The sequence below is a fragment of the Schistocerca gregaria genome, chromosome 1 (assembly GCF_023897955.1).
Source record: "Schistocerca gregaria isolate iqSchGreg1 chromosome 1, iqSchGreg1.2, whole genome shotgun sequence".
Taxonomy (NCBI): Eukaryota; Metazoa; Arthropoda; class Insecta; order Orthoptera; family Acrididae; genus Schistocerca; species Schistocerca gregaria.
Window position 1 is genome coordinate 1038135741 of NC_064920.1, and position 18850 is coordinate 1038154590.

The 18850-nt window shown below is 42.2% G+C and overlaps 1 protein-coding gene across 2 annotated transcripts in view; it reads left to right on the forward strand.

Moving 5' to 3' along the window:
* Positions 1-8693, forward strand: part of LOC126279664 (solute carrier organic anion transporter family member 74D-like) — a 147784-nt gene extending 139091 nt beyond the window's left edge. For both annotated transcript variants that reach the window (XM_049979697.1, XM_049979696.1), the window contains exons 13-14: positions 2803-2904; positions 7022-8693. In XM_049979697.1, coding sequence (XP_049835654.1) covers positions 2803-2904; positions 7022-7164 — 245 coding nt within the window. In that variant the 3' untranslated portion in view covers positions 7165-8693. The remainder of the gene's footprint in view (positions 1-2802; positions 2905-7021) is intronic.
* Positions 8694-18850: the final 10157 nt, after the last annotated feature.

The window sequence follows — 18850 nt, forward strand, 5'->3', positions numbered from 1 at the left end:
ATTCTTCTCAGAATGAAGACATCAGAGATCTGTTTACTGATGTAGGTTCCTGTGTATGTAGGTAATTACTACTACAAGGTTTCTTTCGTTTCTGTAATTATTTAGCTGATTTAATTCGCAGTTGTATCCTTAGACACTTCGAGATAAAATTTATATGCAAATTATGATAGAGCAGCGGTTTGTGCATCGTCGAGAGGTCCAGAATCCATCACCTGATTTCTCATTCATTAATTACTTCTCTACGCATCCTTTGTTCCCTGCCTTATGCTGCTGCCCATGCTCTCGCAATTGCTGTAGCCCATACGTCTCTAGCCGGCAGAAGTGGCCGTGCGGTTCTAGGCGCTGCAGTCTGGAACCGCGAGACCGCTATGGTCGCAGGTTCGAATCCTGCCTCAGGCATGGAAGTGTGTGATGTCCTTAGGTTAGTTAGGTTTAACTAGTTCTAAGTTCTAGGGGACTAATGACCTCAGACGTTGAGTGCTCAGAGCCATTTTAACCATACGTCTCTACAGCGAAAGGACTTTTCTCCGGACTTCCTTTCGTCAGTGTCGTGTTCTTGCTCGTCCATTCTCAAACGCCTATGTTGTCTGCGGGCAGGGCTGGAGAAGACAGTGGCGGGGTTCGTATTTTTACCACTGTAGCGCGGTGTGGGCGCGTTGGCCAGTGTCGGGCAGTGCCGTGAATTGCGCCAGTCCAGCTCGCATGGCCGCCTTCTCGTCACTGTGCTTCACATGCGTGCTCGGAAAGACGACGATGAGCGGCTCCCGACGAAGTGCTTGTTGCATCAGTACAGCACTGCCTCGTTACCGTCTGCCACGAACTGCCTGCTGTCTATCTTTCTACACCTCCAGCACCACATTTCCAGTGAATAAATCACTGCTATCTCCGACCTTGCGATTCTATGTGTATTTGCTATACACCATCTGTCACTAGCGTCTTCATCTGTCCTATCTTTATTCAAGTATGATAGCTAGTAGGCCAGGTTGGCCACCCCTCAAAATCCCTCAGTTGCTGGTGACACTATTTCATTGAATTTAAACCACATCTGGTCTATGCTTAGTTTCTAAGGACTGGAGATTTTCCCTTACGAAGGTGACAAGTGAATTTTTATCTGCTTTTTTAAAGTGATATAGTTGCGTTTATTTTTGGTGTTTTTTGATGACACAGTTTAAAACTTCGCTACAACAACCTTGCGGTCAAAATCGCTGTATCCCTCATGATGCTCCCTATTTGGGCAGGATTATTTGTTGCTCAGAAGTCCAGCACAATCTGCAACCATTTACACCTCAAGTGGGTTCCTGCATTAATTGTTCAAACTGATTTTAGGAGAATTTATTTAGTATGATTTCAGACGGTGTTTTATGCGTAACACCGATTTTAAACATGTATTTTCGCCAACATATCGAGGGAAGACTGAAGTCACAACCAACTGCAATTGTATAAGTGTGGTACTATTTGAAGTGAGACTCATGTTTTCTTTGAACTGTTCAGCAACTGTATCATCTGAGTCGGAAGTCATGTAAAAGGAATCAATTAATAATTTATTTTAACCTCTACCCATACTAACTCGCAGGAACTATCTACTTCAGTTTCACTAGAAGATAAAGTGCTAGCTACTGAAAGCAACAAACACGCAGCCACAAACTGTATTTGGTGTAACCTTTGTGAACACCGTCTGAGTTGTTTATCCTCGACTTAAGTCAGCTTTCAATGCCTACAGCGATTTCAGCTACACAGCTTTCTATTAGTGCTTGTAGCTCTGCTTCTTTCCCAACACAGCTACGACTATTTACGACCATTATACCTTTGGTTCCTAGATCGACGCTCATCCTGTGTTTGGCGTGCAGCGTTTGAGCCTGAATTCGCTTCTGTACTTTCCAGAGACGCTCTAGCGTAAAATAGCGCCTAGCCTACACCACACAGCCTCCGCTACCCATGTAGCTGCATTAAGAAATCCTACGTTTCCTCGTTGTAAAGTGATACGTTCTTACAATTCAGCTCTAATTTTCATTTTTCGGAATTTCTTAGGGAATCGACGCGAAGAACGATGGTGACTTCACGAACTAAAAAATTGCTGGAACTACTCAGACTTATTAATTATTTTCAAGCAGCAATTCTTAACATTTCACCACTTCACTTAGCAACTTTTAATTACCAGTTGTAGACTTCATAGGCAAAAGTACCTTAAACGAGAAAGAATTGTTATTCTGGCTCTGCGGAACAGTTATGTTTCTTTGTCTGTCTCGTATTATAGTAGGAAATCTAACCAGTTTCATTGTCGAGATTAAGGTCTTCATGTATTGCTTTAATAGTTTCAGTTGTGACGCTTTCTCTTTCTTCTTTCTTGTACTGCAAACACAATACAACTTAAATTAAAAGATTCGAGTGAGTCATTTTTTCCCTTGGTATTCATAACTGGACATACAGTGCATTAGTAAGGCGAACGCGCCGTAACTTTGGTTCGAAATTGCTGCTGCGGTCGGGTAACAAGAGAAGGAATCACATTAGATCACCTGGCCACCTCCGTGTTTGACATCCCTGCAAATAGTGTTGGATGACTTCTGTCATTTTCATTGCACCAATTGCCAATACCATCCTCGCTTCATACACACAGCGGTCTCCTGTTCAAAGGCTACCCTGGAGCAGGTTTTCATATCGTGCAGATTCGACAACATCCCAACTTCAGTGTGCATTGCTTTATGTTTGGCAGAAATATTATTGATTTTTGTTGTTAATACAAATCAGATTATTTACAATGACGATGTAAATTCTGCTGCTGGAGGGCCCATCTTACTTTCGCAGACTCTAGCTGCTTGGTGTGGAGTGAGACGTGCGGATCACGCGGCAACTGCTGGCTCTACGACACGGCCCGCATGCGTCACGCCCCAAACCTCTTGGCGGCAGGTGAGTCATATTTAAAAGCTAGAAGATTTCTTGTTTGCCCAAGGTAAGAACTATCAGAAAGGACTTTATAGAGGTAATCTAGCAAACATAGGTCAGATCACAAGACAGAAAGTAAGAACACGTATGAAGTGGATAACAGTACAGACGGCAAAGAATAACAGCAAGCTTAAGGGGTACTGAAAATTAACGTGAGAATCGATCGAACTGCCCACGGGTGTACTGCCGGTTCATATTACCAACGGCACAATATTGTGGCGATCAGATATGTCACCTTCGAAAGGTGCGCTCATCGTATCCGAAATTCGGTGTATTTTATGAAACGCCTCGACAGCTTCAGGGTGGAAGAGTTAGATATCCTGGTTAGTCTTTCAGTCGATTCGTTTTTCGCAGAGTACTTCTACTAGAGTGATTAGAACTTATTGGGCCGGCCGTAGTGGCCGTGCGGTTCTGGGCGCTACAGTCTGGAACCGAGCGACCGCTACGGTCGCAGGTTCGAATCCTGCCTCGGGCATGGATGTCTGTGATGTCCTTAGGCTAGTTAGGTTTACTTAATTCTAAGTTCTAGTCGACTGATGACCTCAGAAGTTAAGTCGCATAGTGCTCAGGGCCATTTGAACCATTTTTGAGAACTTATTGGTCAGCAATATGACGAGAGGACCACCGACCTTTTCAGACAAATCCTGCCCCTCACGTGTTTTGAGTTTAATGGAGAATACTATGAATAAACGGAAGCAGTAGTAATGGTCTTCCCTCTCTTCCCTGTAGTCGCGAATTTGTATGTGTGATACTTACAGGAGGAAGTCCTGAAGTCATCCAAATGGAAACCCACGTGTTTTTCCCGCAACATGGATGACACAGTCGTCATATAGTCCCATGGAAGGCACGAACACCTGGACCTCCTCACATATTAGAACTCCATATGTCCCTTATCAAATTCGCTACGGAGACCGAAGCAGAAGGAAGATTACCATTCCTGGACGTCATTGTCAACAGAAGAGCTGATAGCACCCTGGACTACGGTGTGTATTGGAAGAAAACACACACTAACCTGTATTTGCATGAAGACAATTTCCGCCACCCTTCGCAGAGGAATGGGGTACTAAAAACACTGGTGTACAGGACGCGCACGAATTCAGACGCAGAGAGTCTGCCCCAGCAGCTGGAACACCTCAGAACTGTATTACGAAAAAGCGAATCCCAAAATGGCAGATTAGGCGCGCTCTCCGTCCCACCACAACAGTACAGTCTGTGGAGACGTAAGAAGTCACGGAGGAAGAGGCAGCCACTGTCTCTACACTATACGCTGGCGCAATATCGGGGAAAATCGGACGCATATTAAAGATGCACAGAACAAAAACTGACTTTTGCCCCCCCCCCCCCCCAATAAAACAGGAGCATTATTGGGAAGGCTCAAAGATAAACCTCGGTTTGCGGATGGCCGCTGTATACCAGATTCCGTGTCAACGTGGGGAGACATATATTACACAGACAGTGCGCACCGTCGAAGATTGTTGCCGAGGATGCCAGAGACCCGATGTATCCCAAGTCAGTGGTCGCAGAGCACTGTTTGTCCGAGAATCGCGTCATGGAATACGAACGTACCCGGAACTTGGCACAGACTTTCAAATACTGGAACAGTGTCGTTAAAGAGGACATAGGAGTCTCCACCAGGGACGATCTCATCAACCGAGACTGCGGTTATAATCTAAGCAAGGCTTGGGTTCCAGCGCTGAGTTTAATTAAGAAACCTCTCAGCAAACACAACGATCTGGCGACCAGGACGGACAGAGATCCTTTATCACCATCACACACGCCGACGCTCGGACGCGGGCGGACAGCGGACGGAAGGGTTCTCGGATGCAGGGAATATTAGTGGGCTGCGCGCCCTCAGGAGCTCAGTTCGTCAGCGCACCTGACGATGGCGAAATGTCTGATCACCGAAATATTGTGCCCGTTGGACAATATGAACCGGCCGTACACCCGTGGACTGTTCGATCAATAAACACGACGGAAGAATTTGAAGAATCACGAAGGGAGAATTCACTATCTGCTCCTTACGTCAGAGAACGGTAGACGCTGAATCTTTTAAATTGGCGAGAGGTATATTTCGATACATAACGGCGAATGGACGGTATACAAAGTAACTGACACAGCTGACCTGAATCACAATAATGAATGTCATTCCAAAACTTAAAGAACTCGTGAAGACAATAGTGTGTGGGGACTAGAACGCTTGTGACGAGATAAAACACACAAAGACCGGGAACTGAGTGTATAGAATGCCTACATGAAAAGAATTCTTCAACATTATTACATGAACCACTTCGAGCCATTCTGAAATGGGAGGACAAGAAATACGTTACTCTGATAACGAAATGTATCACTTGGACAGATGTTAATGAAAATGAGCTGTATGTCATATAGGAGCATATATTAGTGCCTTTTACAGTAACTTCTCCTCTTGTAACCCTCTGCAAAGGACTGAAATGTAAAATATGTTAATATCTGTGTGGAAAATGCGTAAATGTATAAATCGCCGAATGACAGAAATCTAAATGTTTACATTAAGCAGGTTAGTTAGTCTGTTGTAAGATAACTATTGCGCAGTTAATAGAACTAAATAAATGACTATATGGTATGCACGAGGGGACAAATGAAATCCGTGATTGCTCGCTGTAGTAAGAGGTAATGGGAAAATAACTGACATGTGCCATGTAAGTAGCTTGTTCAGCTTTGAAAATGAATGCCTGCAACGGCTGGCAACGTGAAAGCAGAATTATTCGTTACATTGCAGTCTTCTAGTATATATGTAAGGCTTCACACTATAAGTGACATAAAAGTGAAGATATTACAATAATTATCATAATTAGTAAGAGCACGAGTGAAATGCGTTTTTATACCCACTGTTGTTTGGTTTCCACATACTAAGACAGTGCCATGAAAAACGTCTTTGTTTCGTAATACTAGTTGAGAATTTTGTTTATCACGCTTACGTTGGGCGTAGTACCAAGTACTGGTCACTGATACGGATGCTACCGATCTTTCATGGAATCTTTTCTACGCATTCTGTGTTAGAAATGGTCGTTATTACGAGAATCGCTTTTCAAGAAATCCCTAGTAAGGAGACACTCCTTAAATATCTAAAGGGGCTGATCCCGACCTCCACACTCTTTATAAGTTGTGTTCCTTGTCTAGTATCTGGGTAATACTAGTTTAATGAAATAGGAAAAAATTCATCTTACTCACCTTTCATATCAAACACATTATAATTAATTTCTTCGATAAGCATCTTCTCCAGCTAGTCTCTTGAAAGATCTGGCATTCCTCACACATGCTCAGGAGTAGAACTGAAGCTGTTCTCGCCGTGCACCTAGAAACATGTAAATTAGTTTACTCAAGGACTGATGACGTCATATCAAAAAGCACTGATACAGATGCTATTGATGTATCATGGCACATTTTTTGCCCAGACTGTATCAGAAATTGTCATCACTACGAACGTCACTTTTCAAGACTTTCTTACAAAAGAGATACCCTTGAAACATCACAAGCGGCTGATCCCTGCCTGCAGAGTCTTCATAAGCTGTGTGAGTCTTCTAGTATCTCTGTAATACACACGTTTTGAGAGTGCCTTGTGCTTTTGCGAGCTCTCAGCGTGTTAAGTATTGTTGACAGCTAAGTTCCAACAAAGACAGCGAGAGTTGAAGAGCGAGCGCGGCACGATCTGTCGGGGAAGGTTCTTGTGAGAAAATTAGTGACTAGATGTTTCAGATTATTATTCATGGTGTGAATTTATTTTGGAGGTAGATAATAAGGAACGTAGATAAATTAATGGAATTCAAGCTTTTGTTTGGTTATTCAAAGTCTTCTCATATATGGAGTGATTGATGATTGGGGCAATAATATGAAGAGGCAAATTAGTTTCACTTGTAAATAGCTAGTTTACACCAAGAGGATGTGTAGTGTCATTCGTACATGTACTGTATAATAAGATAATTTCAAGAGAGCGAGAGTAAAGTATTATGTGGTTGTACTGTACGTTTTCCAATCTTGGCAAAATTATAATGATTTTATTTTTGGAGTTGCGGAACGCTTCATGAGTACCATATACCCACAGGTTTCCTATTTTCGGGCACGTTTCTGGACATTGGCGTGTGGTACTACGCCAAGGACGTACGGATGTACGATGGGGATGAGAGTGTCGCCGGTGGAGAAGACAGTGACTTGAAACTGTCTACACTTGCCGCTGCACTGTCGTGAGCACAGCCTCTCCAGACGGATCTCACTTCCTGAAGGACTATCGCTGTCAACGAGAGGGTGCTGATACAAAGTCTAGGGTCTCGTCCAAAGTGGATTCCAAAATCCCTTCCAGACTTTGAAGAAAGGTAATGGTGTCTTGTGAGCTGACGGTTATCACGAATGAATCCTTTAACGAAAAACTTTACGTTGTGACTCCCTCAAAAGACTGATGTTCTTCTGCCCTTGTAGTACTGGTCATCTGGAAGGGGGCTTCATAACTTGCTTTCCAAACAAGCACACGCGGGTTCAACGGGCGAGTGATGCGTGTCAAGGTCCACTTCAAACAACAGTTTAGTAAATCAGTTTAAATTTTTACACACATCAGTTTCCAAAATTTTTCCAACTTATTTCATTAATCTAACAATACCAGCTAAGAGTGTCAACAGTGGCAAGATGATCTACTTCATACTTGTTTCCCTGAGAGATGGCCTGGTGGACTCACCAGCTGCAGAAAGCATTCCAGCTGGTAATGGTGCCCATTCAGACTGACGACGTCTCTGTTACAAACAAAAAGTCCGGCATCTTGTAACAGAACCGTTTAAATTTTGATTGTTAAATTCTGAAATAACCTATCAACCTAACCTTTGACCTATGCGACCGTTACCCGATGGTTAAGAGAATCAGTTCTGGCAACAGAGATGTTACAGCCAGCTTCGGCTGCTTGATAGTATTACACTCAGAAAAATATTAGCTTTGTTATAATCAAGATCACTGCAAATCTGCGCTTTGTTAAATAATATATTTTATTAAACACAATGGAAGCTAACTACCACATTCGTTTACACATTTCATCATGCACACTCTGAGCGTACTTCCTGTACTTCGAAATTTTGTCACATGCTATTATACTGATGGGTACCTTTAGACCACTCTCCCCGCTGGCTGGCGCAGTTGTCGCGAACACATAGCATCGGAACTTAATACTTTTATATTTGCTATTTTGTAAAACAAAGTGTTTTTTATCATTAACTGGTATTATGATAACGATTTACTGAGGATCAGTCCATAGCGATGGCGACGTACTTAGCCGACATGACTTCCAATACACCACGTCCCATTACTCCACCTCAACAACGATTCGCCTTCTAGCGCAGTGGCACTGATCTAGCATTATCGACACTCAACAATCGATCGTTTTCCTATTAGTGACATGTGTAATTGACTCATCTCTAGGTAATGGATCATGGATCCCTTACCTTCCCATCCTAAAATACTTTTTAAAAGAAAATAGAAAATGTTATTAATTATTACAAAAAAGGAATATAAATAACATTAGTTTAAGAATGTTTACAATGTTTTGTGGACAAATTCCCTCCCACTCCAGCAGTGAAGTGCTTCTACACTAATATATAGAACAAATTATAGTACATTTTAATAAAAAGGAAATCATTTTCACAGATGAATTGGTTTTGTTTCTGTTTTATACTCAGTTGTAAAGAATCGCTTCTCTCAAAAGTTAGCGGGAGAAAAAAAAAAAAAAAAAAAAAAAAAAAAAAAAAAAAAAAAAGGTCTCCTTTTTTTGCTGCCAAATGTAAACTCTCTCACGTATTTCATTGGCCCCTTTGGCTTCCCGTCGTTCCAGCAGGTTCTTTTTGCTGTCTATTCTACTACCTTGCAGACAGACGTAATTTCAGTTCACATTAAGGAGAGAGAAGAAATACAAAAATCTAGTAACTATTCCATCCTTATCTCTACCATTCTATTGATATGGAACACATAAACGCATCATACTTTTAGTATATCAGCTTGTACAGCTAGTTGACAACTATATACTTACCTCTAGGTCAGTTAAAAAATGTAGATACTAAGTTAGTCCACTATCTCAGATAACAATGCACACAATTATTCATGATGTCAGTGTCCAGAGAGAAATTTCAGCAGAAACAGCGATTTTGTTCTGTCATACTCTGTCATTGGTATGTTATTGTATTTAAATAGTTATTGTTATTGCCAATAGGCTAGTATAATGCCTTCTCGTTTTTATTGATATCTATAGTTCAAAATCTGCAATACTGATATTGATTATTCATTAAATGGTGCAAGAATTCTACTTCTGAAGCCTCTTATAAATACATCCATTAACCATTTCAGTAACTAGATAGACCATTAAGTCAATATTCCTCTGCCCTTCCAGTGTCAAACTTTCCTTTATATCAACATACCTTTTCCTTCATGATTTACATATAAATACTGCATATAGAGACACATATAAGATTAGCGCTACATTAACATTACCTTCATATAAACATGACACATATGTCATGTGTCTTATTAAAACCGTTTCTTACAAAAATAAGTGGACAACCACTGTTTAATCTACCTAGCAATTTCTACAACTTTACCCTAAGAATTTAAGTGATTGGAGAGGAGTCAAACTTGAAACAGGTAGTGAGGTCTCAGTTAGCTGGTAATATACCAGTAGCCAGTCGATATAACGACACAGGAGTTGCTGGTTCCTTATTCTGAATCTATTCCATCATCTTCGTGTATATAATACCTTTTATGTCTTCAAAATGTTCCTTTACAGACATGACTGAACTTACGTATCTCAGAATTTATTCTCTTTAATCTGGTGTGTACCTTTCGTAACATCATATCTACCACTCGATAGGCTTCATCATGTCTCTTATCTCCTCTTTGCTTTTTCCTTCATGCCCGATTCCACTAGTTCTGACTTCTCCCAAGTTGTACCATTCCCAGGTGGGGGTTCCAAAAATTATCAAAAAATTCTATCAGGTTCCTGATTAAGTAAGATCTCACATGGCACATATTTTATGGAATCATGTGATAGATGGTTCATAACATGTTGAAACTTCTCTAAATACTCCTTTCATAAACCATGCTTCCTGTGAAACAATTCATCACTTTCATCATTCATGCAGCAGGGTTGGATGCTAGCCTTTACCTAAGCACGGCACTCTGCTCTATTTGATATCCAATAAGCATTTACCCTCACTGAATCGAAATTGTGACCTGTTATCACTAAGAATACGCTTGTATGTACATACATTATTGACGTAACCTCTGGCTTGCTTTGCAGGTGGATTTCTGCAACAGGTAAATTTTTTAAAACAAGCTGAGAAACTAGTTATTCAGCAACTAAAATTTTCTCTTTGCAAAAGCTCAAACAAATCTATGGATACAATATCGTTAACTGATGTTCATACGAAGTTCGATTGGGTGCACAGAACTCTTATACTGGGCTCTGGCTTTTTGTCTTTTGGCAGGTATCACAAGCATTCAGTAATTTAAGCAGGTGTTATTAAGAGCACAAACTCATTTTAGTTTCTAAAGACACTTCTTTGGTCCATATTGGGCGTTACTATAATGTGTACACCAAATTAATTTATCCTCTATATATTCTGGACACCAAATTAATTTATCCTCTACATATTCTGGTACTCGTAATTTCCAGATTTCTACATTCATCGGGTGGCTAAAGTAGCTAAATTCTGTACAGCATTCTGCTCTCTCCCTGATCAAACAACAAGGGGATAGAGTTAATGCTACCTCATTATTCGTTATTAATATTCACTATTGATGATAACTGACATTAATCACCTTTGGTTGTGTGGTCGCAATAGTGTTTATCGTGCATTTGTCTTACAGCTTTCTATATACGTTCTGCATACTGGTGTCTTAAATTTCCTCTCCCAGTGTTGTCTCGTTGAGTTTGAGTTTTGAAACTCGTGGAAATATCACTGGTTGCTGAAGACATAACCCAGTTCCATTCCCGTAAGTTATTGGGGAACTTTGTTTTGTTATTGTTCTCATTAACTAGAGTTTCGGCATGTGTGGCATTTTAAATCTCAGGGCATTGGCAAGAAGTAGCTAATTGTAGGAAGAAGGGTCAGTAAATGACTACGAATATAAATAACCTAAAATGAAAGCAGTCTGTATATAAGATAATCAAAACATCTTGGGGGGGGGGGGGGGGAGGGAGGCGGACATGTATCTCATGCCCCCTTTCCACCTATAACGATGCATAAGATGAAATACACGTGAATGATGAAAAATTGTGACCCCCTCCCTACCGTGATAGCCAGAATTGACCCACGCCTGTGTGCAAACCTGAAATCTCTCTACTTGTCAAAAAGCAGGAGTTGGGTGTCAGTCCCAGCAGAAGGCATTCCTAAACTACAGTGCCTATTTTCCGCTATATGTCTTTAGAAACGCTGTTCGGATTGCTGTGACGTACGCTCCTGCTCCAAACAATACAGTGGCCATCATCTACCGCCAAATACACGATAGATGGAGGCTATTGCTTCGTTCTACAGTCTGTCTCCAATACTGACACTTTTTCGATTTCAGCGGTACCAATTCGTGAAAAAAATCGTCGTTTCGGAAAAACTGATGTTTAAGTGGGAGCCAAGAATGACATGCTTTTACTTAAAAATTCAACGTTCGGTCTTCCATTCGACATGACATACCGTAAACGGCCACAGAAAATCTTTCATGTTTCTCACGGGCACAGGTGCAACAAAGCTCTACGTGCTGCAGACCCAGTTTCAGCCATTTCGTCGTTGCGTCGCCAACATCTTAAACACCATCGCGAAGAAACTTCTTTTATCAGGTGGTGGATCGACACGTGTTTGCTTCTACTTATTTTCACACTCATCGAGCATCATACAAAGAAGATAACATACTTTTCTAAATTTGACGTCCTGCCACATACACTCCTGGAAATTGAAATAAGAACACCGTGAATTCATTGTCCCAGGAAGGGGAAACTTTATTGACACATTCCTGGGGTCAGATACATCACATGATCACACTGACAGAACCAAAGGCACATAGACACAGGCAACAGAGCATGCACAATGTCGGCACTAGTACAGTGTATATCCACCTTTCGCAGCAATGCAGGTTGCTATTCTCCCATAGAGACGATCGTAGAGATGCTGGATGTAGTCCTGTGGAACGGCTTGCCATGCCATTTCCACCTGGCGCCTCAGTTGGACCAGTGTTCGTGCTGGACGTGCAGACCGCGTGAGACGACGCTTCATCCAGTCCCAAACATGCTCAATGGGGGACAGATCCGGAGATCTTGCTGGCCAGGGTAGTTGACTTACACCTTCTAGAGCACGTTGGGTGGCACGGGATACATGCGGACGTGCATTGTCCTGTTGGAACAGCAAGTTCCCTTGACGGTCTAGGAATGGTAGAACGATGGGTTCGATGACGGTTTGGATGTACCGTGCACTTTTCAGTGTCCCCTCGACGATCACCAGAGGTGTACGGCCAGTGTAGGAGGTCGTTCCCCACACCATGATGCCGGGTGTTGGCCCTGTGTGCCTCGGTCGTATGCAGTCCTGATTGTGGCGCTCACCTGCACGGCGCCAAACACGCATACGACCATCATTGGCACCAAGGCAGAAGCGACTCTCATCGCTGAAGACGACACGTCTCCATTCGTCCCTCCATTCACGCCTGTCGCGACACCACTGGAGGCGGGCTGGACGATGTTGGGGCGTGAGCGGAAGATGGCCTAACAGTGTGCGGGACCGTAGCCCAGCTTCATGGAGACGGTTGCGAATGGTCCTCGCCGATACCCCAGGAGCAACAGTGTCCCTAATTTGCTGGGAAGTGGCGATGCGGTCCCCTACGGCACTGCGTAGGATCCTACGGTCTTGGCGTGCATCCGTGCGTCGCTGCGGTCCGGTCCCAGGTCGACGGGCACGTGCACCTTCCGCCGACCACTGGCGACAACATCGATGTACTGTGGAGACCTCACGCCCTACGTGTTGAGCAATTCGGCGGTACGTCCACCCGGCCTCCCGCATGCCCACTATACGCCCTCGCTCAAAGTGCGTCAACTGCACATACGGTTCACGTCCCATGCTGTCGCGGCATGCTACCAGTGTTAAAGACTGCGATGGAGCTCCGTATGCCACGGCAAACTGGCTGACACTGACGGCGGCGGTGCACAAATGCTGCGCAGCTAGCGCCATTCGACGGCCAACACCGCGGTTCCTGGTGTGTCCGCTGTGCCGTGCGTGTGATCATTGCTTGTACAGCCCTCTCGCAGTGTCCAGAGCAAGTATGGTGGGTCTGACACACCGGTGTCAATGTGTTATTTTTTCCATTTCTAGGAGTGTAGTTACAAAGATGACTCAGCCATATTTGTCAAATCACGTCACACGTTACGAACGTGTAGCAAGTTTTCACACAGGTGTGAACTCGAGAAACTCCACTTAGAATAAATACAGGCTGACAAAGCTCTCGTTTTCCATGTGAGACGTTTGACTTTCGTCGATGAAAACCACATCGTCCTGTAGAGTTGCGGAGAGCTGTTTCCTGATGACAGTTCGCCGAAAAGCGAGGGTGCTGTAACAACTACCAGCATTAATATTACTGTCACAAGAAATGAAATTGAGCACGAATTTCCTACCAAGTACCGTTTCAAAGAATTTCTTTCCAACTGCGAACTAGGGCGAATTCATACCTCTTCCATAATTTGGATTTTGAAGTGCAGTGCGATACCTATATTGAGGATCTGAAGATCGTTACGACTCTAAAAAGTAAAAGATCAAATGGGGTGGATAAGATATTCGGTAAGAAATTAAAATGTTGTATCCTATAATTTGTGACGTTCTTAGGCACTTATGTATTGCATCGTTAGCCCAGAGTGTTTTTCCAGACAGATGAAAATTTGCCTTTTTTTAGGCCTGCGTATATGAAAAGCGACTTCATTGAAGTCAATAATTTCGCCCAGTGTTCTCTTGACACCATTTCTCAATTTTTTTTTGAGAAAGTAACGTATTCCACGCTTGTCATCTTGTCACTCATCTGTATAATAATGGGATACCTACAAATCACAGTTTGGATTTAAAAGGGCCACTGTACTGAGTCAGCTCTTTACACGTTTAATGAGCGCAAAATAAAGTATTTAAATGATAATGTTTCATTAGCTGCTGTCTTCTGTGTTCTATCGAATGGATTTGACTGTCATAATATTCTATTAGAGAAGTTCGTTTTTATGGAGTGCATAGTTCATCACAAGCCTGGTTTAGTTATTATTTAAGAAAGGGAATGCATAAAGTTACACTACGCTGTTTGTGTTGAATAAAGAGAGACACCTCATCACCTCCAAGAAGAAATTGCAGTGGAAGTCCCGTAGGGTTCGATCGTTGCTTCATTACCATTCTTGTTGCAAGTAATGATCTGTCATTTTACTTGAATCAGGAATCAGAATTGGCCTGGTCTGCAGATGATGCAATCATTGTTACGAAGCTTAGCGAAAAAAAGAACCGACAGTGAAAACAGTAAATGATATATTTGTAAAAGTTACTGACTGGATTTGCACAAATGAGCTAGTTCTAAACTTCGAAAGAATGCTGCTAATCCAGTGTTGTATTGTTAATGATATCCCACCTCCGGTTAACATAAGATACCAACAGTTAATAATAAGAAGGACAGAAAGTTCTCTGTTTGTAGATGTGCATACTGATGAAAAGTAGAAAACCATGTACCAGACCTGCTAAAATGCTTAGGCTCGCCGAAATTTAGTATATAAACTCAAGTTTATATATTTGCATATTTTCTTTCGCTCCTGTCTTGTGGGATAATACTCTGGAGTAGCTTATCACTTAGGCAAAATGTATGTATATAATTTGAGTGTGTTATATCTGTTCTGTTGAACGTGAATATAATATTTAGAAAAAGTAACTGACTTATTAACTAATTACCATTTATCTGGAAGGACATTGTCGCAGCAGTGTTGTTTGTGCATAGCAGAAGTTGTGTAGCAAGAGACTGCACTGTGACGTCACTGCTGGTGGACTTGCCTATGATCACTCCAGTGTCGCTCCATCAACGTACTAATAGTCACCCACATGCGCTGGCTGTGAGCTTGGCCCAAACGTTTAGATACGAAGAGCAAACGAAATAATTTTAACGTTTATAGGTGCTGGATTATACCACCGACTTTGTTTTTTATAAGGCGACTATAAACTTTTTTGTGGCGTTATAAGGAGCCATAGAGGAGAACTTTAGCTACGTACGAAGTGTGGAATTCGACCTTATAATAACTTTACAACAGCACCTAAGCCACTGTTCCAGGTGGCGTCTGCCCTGCTCTACCAAATACAAATTCAATTTCTTCTGGAGTCATCGATGTTTCGTTGAAGACCTCTTGCTTTCATTTTCTCCACAGGAGAAGTCCAGAGGCGTTAAACGTGGTGAGTTTCCCGAAAGAAGGAATCTGCGATGTCCAAATAACCTCTTAACCAAGTCTGTAATTATCTGTGCAGAACGTGCAAGATACACGTCATATTTGTCCCACATAGTTTTCCCTGCTCCTAGTTGGATGTCTTCCAACACCTGCAGCAACATATGTCATCATCCATACAGATGACGACTGTTATGGAGAGTACTACACTCACTCACACCATTGGCGCTTTTCGGACGTCGCGATCGTGGGTGCACTTTTTCCTGTCGCGCGCCGCTTTGTTTCAATCAGTGATACCCAGCACACTGAAGCCTGAGGTCACCTCATCTAGCCATGAACCTTCCGTCTTCTTGTCATATATCCTCCAGGATCCATTCTGACAACATTGTCTGCCCACTGCAAAGGTCTCGCTTTGGCGATGATCACTACCGAGGGTTCTTCGCCAGCTTAACTAGTTCTTCATTGGTTCTTCAAAGCCACCCTTGTGTTGCTTGATCAAATTTAGGTCAAAGACTTTTCCGTATGCTTTATTTTGTAAGACTGGGACTTGGTACTTTTCTCTTTTGGTCATGCTCCACATTTCTGCTCCATATAGCAGCACTTTTCTGATGATTGTGTTGCAAAGACTCAACTCGGTTTTCTTAGTCATCAATTTGGAGGCAAGAAGCTTTCGGAGGAAAAAGTGAAATTTAGCTGCTTTCTGTAGTCTAATTTGATATTCTATTCGTCTTCTATTGCAGTGATTTGCATTTATACCAAGATATCTGAAGTTGAGAATGTTCCGAAAAGTGTAGTTTCCTGTAAATGTCATCGTGTTGTTCTGTAGTCACGTTTTCCCTTTGTATGAATAAGTATTCTGTCCTTTCTTCATTAATTGTAAACCTATTTTCATGGCGCTTTCACTTATTTTCTCGAAGTGTTTCAGTTTCACCACTGTTATTTCCCATTAAAAGTGTGTTATGTTTATAGGCCAACACATTTCGTTGTTTATCTTTGATGTTTCTATTTGTTGCTTTTTTCCCATGACAAGGTTGAAGATAAATTGGGGATAGTGCATCACCCAGCTTCAGTCCAGTTTTCTTCCCTAAACAGACCGTTAACGAGCCGCAGTCTGCCACCCTCCTTACCGCCTTCTCTACATCATTTTGAGGAGGCTGATGAGTTTCTTAGTGTTTCCTTATTGTGCCATGATTTCTCATGCCATTTCTCGGTGCACCGAATCGTAGGCCTTCTAAAAATCTATGAACAGATAATGAAAGCTCTTGTTGGATCCTCATACTTTTTCAGTGGTTCTCTTGATGCAGAATATGCTGTATGTTGTTGATATATTTTCCGTAAACCATTCTGGCCGTCCCCTGTTATGTCCTAGATATAGGGGGCGGGGGTGATCCTTTGCAAGTGACAGTACTGTGAGGTAGTAGGAAAATCCCCGTGTCGTTTCGTTTATCTCCTGTTTTGTGTATAGGGACAACATCCTTCGTTCTTTTTTCATCGGTTGTGTCTTACTCTCCTCAAATTTTAAGAACAAGACGAAACAATTTCTCATGAAGTTTATGACCACAATATTTCAGGAATTCCGCTGTTATTCCGTCAGTTCCAACTCCTTTGTGTTTTTTCAGTTTTTTCAGATTGTTGGTTGTCTCTTCATGTATTGACTCATTTACAAGAGTTTCAGGTATTGGGAGGAAAATTTTCCCTAGTTTGGTTATAGGTCCAAAACGTCGTCAAAATATTATTTCGAATCTTGTAGTATATCATATGGTCGAGTGATAATGTTTCCATCTATGTCATGAAGAGCTACTGTGCGCCGTTGATATCCCTTCCTGATGTTGTTAACACAGTGATATACTTTGCGAATGTTATTTTCCTTCTGGTCGTTCTCAATGCTTCCTGTGGTGTGCTTCAGGTACAGGCTGTTTTTCTCTTCGTAGGACATTGCTTGTTTCCTTCTTTATCTCCCCGTAGAAACAACGCCCCAAGGGAAGAGATGATTTGACTGACGTCATTTAATGCACTCCCGAAGCCCACACTGAGCGACGGTGTGTCTGAAACGTTTTCTTCGCCCATTCGTAATAAAACCACGTGATTTATACACTGGGCATCGCAGTTCTGACTTCCAACGCACAGGCATCAAAGGAAGGGGTGAAATGTGGGTAAGAGGGTGTGCGACGACGTTTCCATCGCGCGAAACGTCCATAGTGGCGTTGAACAAAATTATGTTGAAATTTGGTGCCACTGTGACATCATTAACGCACCTGACAGCTCTTATGAATTTCTAAGCAATGGGCTTTCCTTCGCATGCATCGACACATTGCTGTCTGAAGCGGCGTCTGAGGGCATTACGCTTTTGCAGCATTACAGAGTAAGGTTGGACGCACCTCTGAGCCACATTTCAAACTTCTGCCTCGCAATGGGAGACGATCACGGAGTTTCGAAAAAGTGACCGTTTGACTGTATTGTGCAGTATATAATGAATAGCTTATAATCACACAATTTAGTATTATCTCAGATGAATATTCTATGACCTTTTTGATCAGAATTGTTTCTTAAAAACATACGGTAGGGCGTCTCGCTACTATCTTTTCTCTCTTCCGTCGTAGCCGTCTTAGTGAACTGATAGAATGAAAGGTCTTATTATGACTGTTGAAATAACTTGAATTATATCAGTCTGGAGATTTATTTTATTCATTTGCATTAGTTAGTTTACATCTGAAAATTTTTTAATGTTTTTTCAAAAAGTATTCGCTGTTGGTCGTCTTTATACGATTATGCAATGGATCGGCCGCCATTGTCACAGCTTTGAGTACGCACAGCAAGTTCCAGAAAACAAACTTATCTTCATCCAACTGCATGGTATGAGTTGGACAGAGACGGACAGAGGGCGAAAACACGGAATATAAGCATGAAAATGAGAATACTTATTAACTTGCTGCAATAATTCTGGCCCTCAGGTGTGTTACAACTGCACTCATTATCTCTACCGCTGCTCATAGTACAACTGCGGTGTGTCCTACGCCCGATTAATTGCAGTAAACACTACGATTCCTATTATCGTATTCGTTTCCATTTTCGAGAGCCAATTAGGCGCTACATTACAATGACAGAAAGACTCAGTAAATGCGCTGACTCTGTGTTTAGCGACGTGACTCTCGACGATGGAGTAATCTCCGCTGTTGCTGAAGCAATAGCGCATCCATTCAGAGAGATTACCATACAGACATGTTCAAGGAACCTGGAAACGATGTTTCGTAATGTGCGAATAGCGAAGATCAGACATCGCTTGCTAGTCGTTAAGAGAGCGGTCGTTTTGTAACCTAGGTTTTGACATTTGAGCCACAAGAGAATCACGTCTTCTAGACGGCTCTTGTTATCCACCAAGACGCCGCCTTTCAGATCAGAAGGCTTGTTAAACACTGCACGACTCCACCACTCCACCTTCTCGGAATCACCAGATTCCGGCGGCAGCATTTCGCGGAA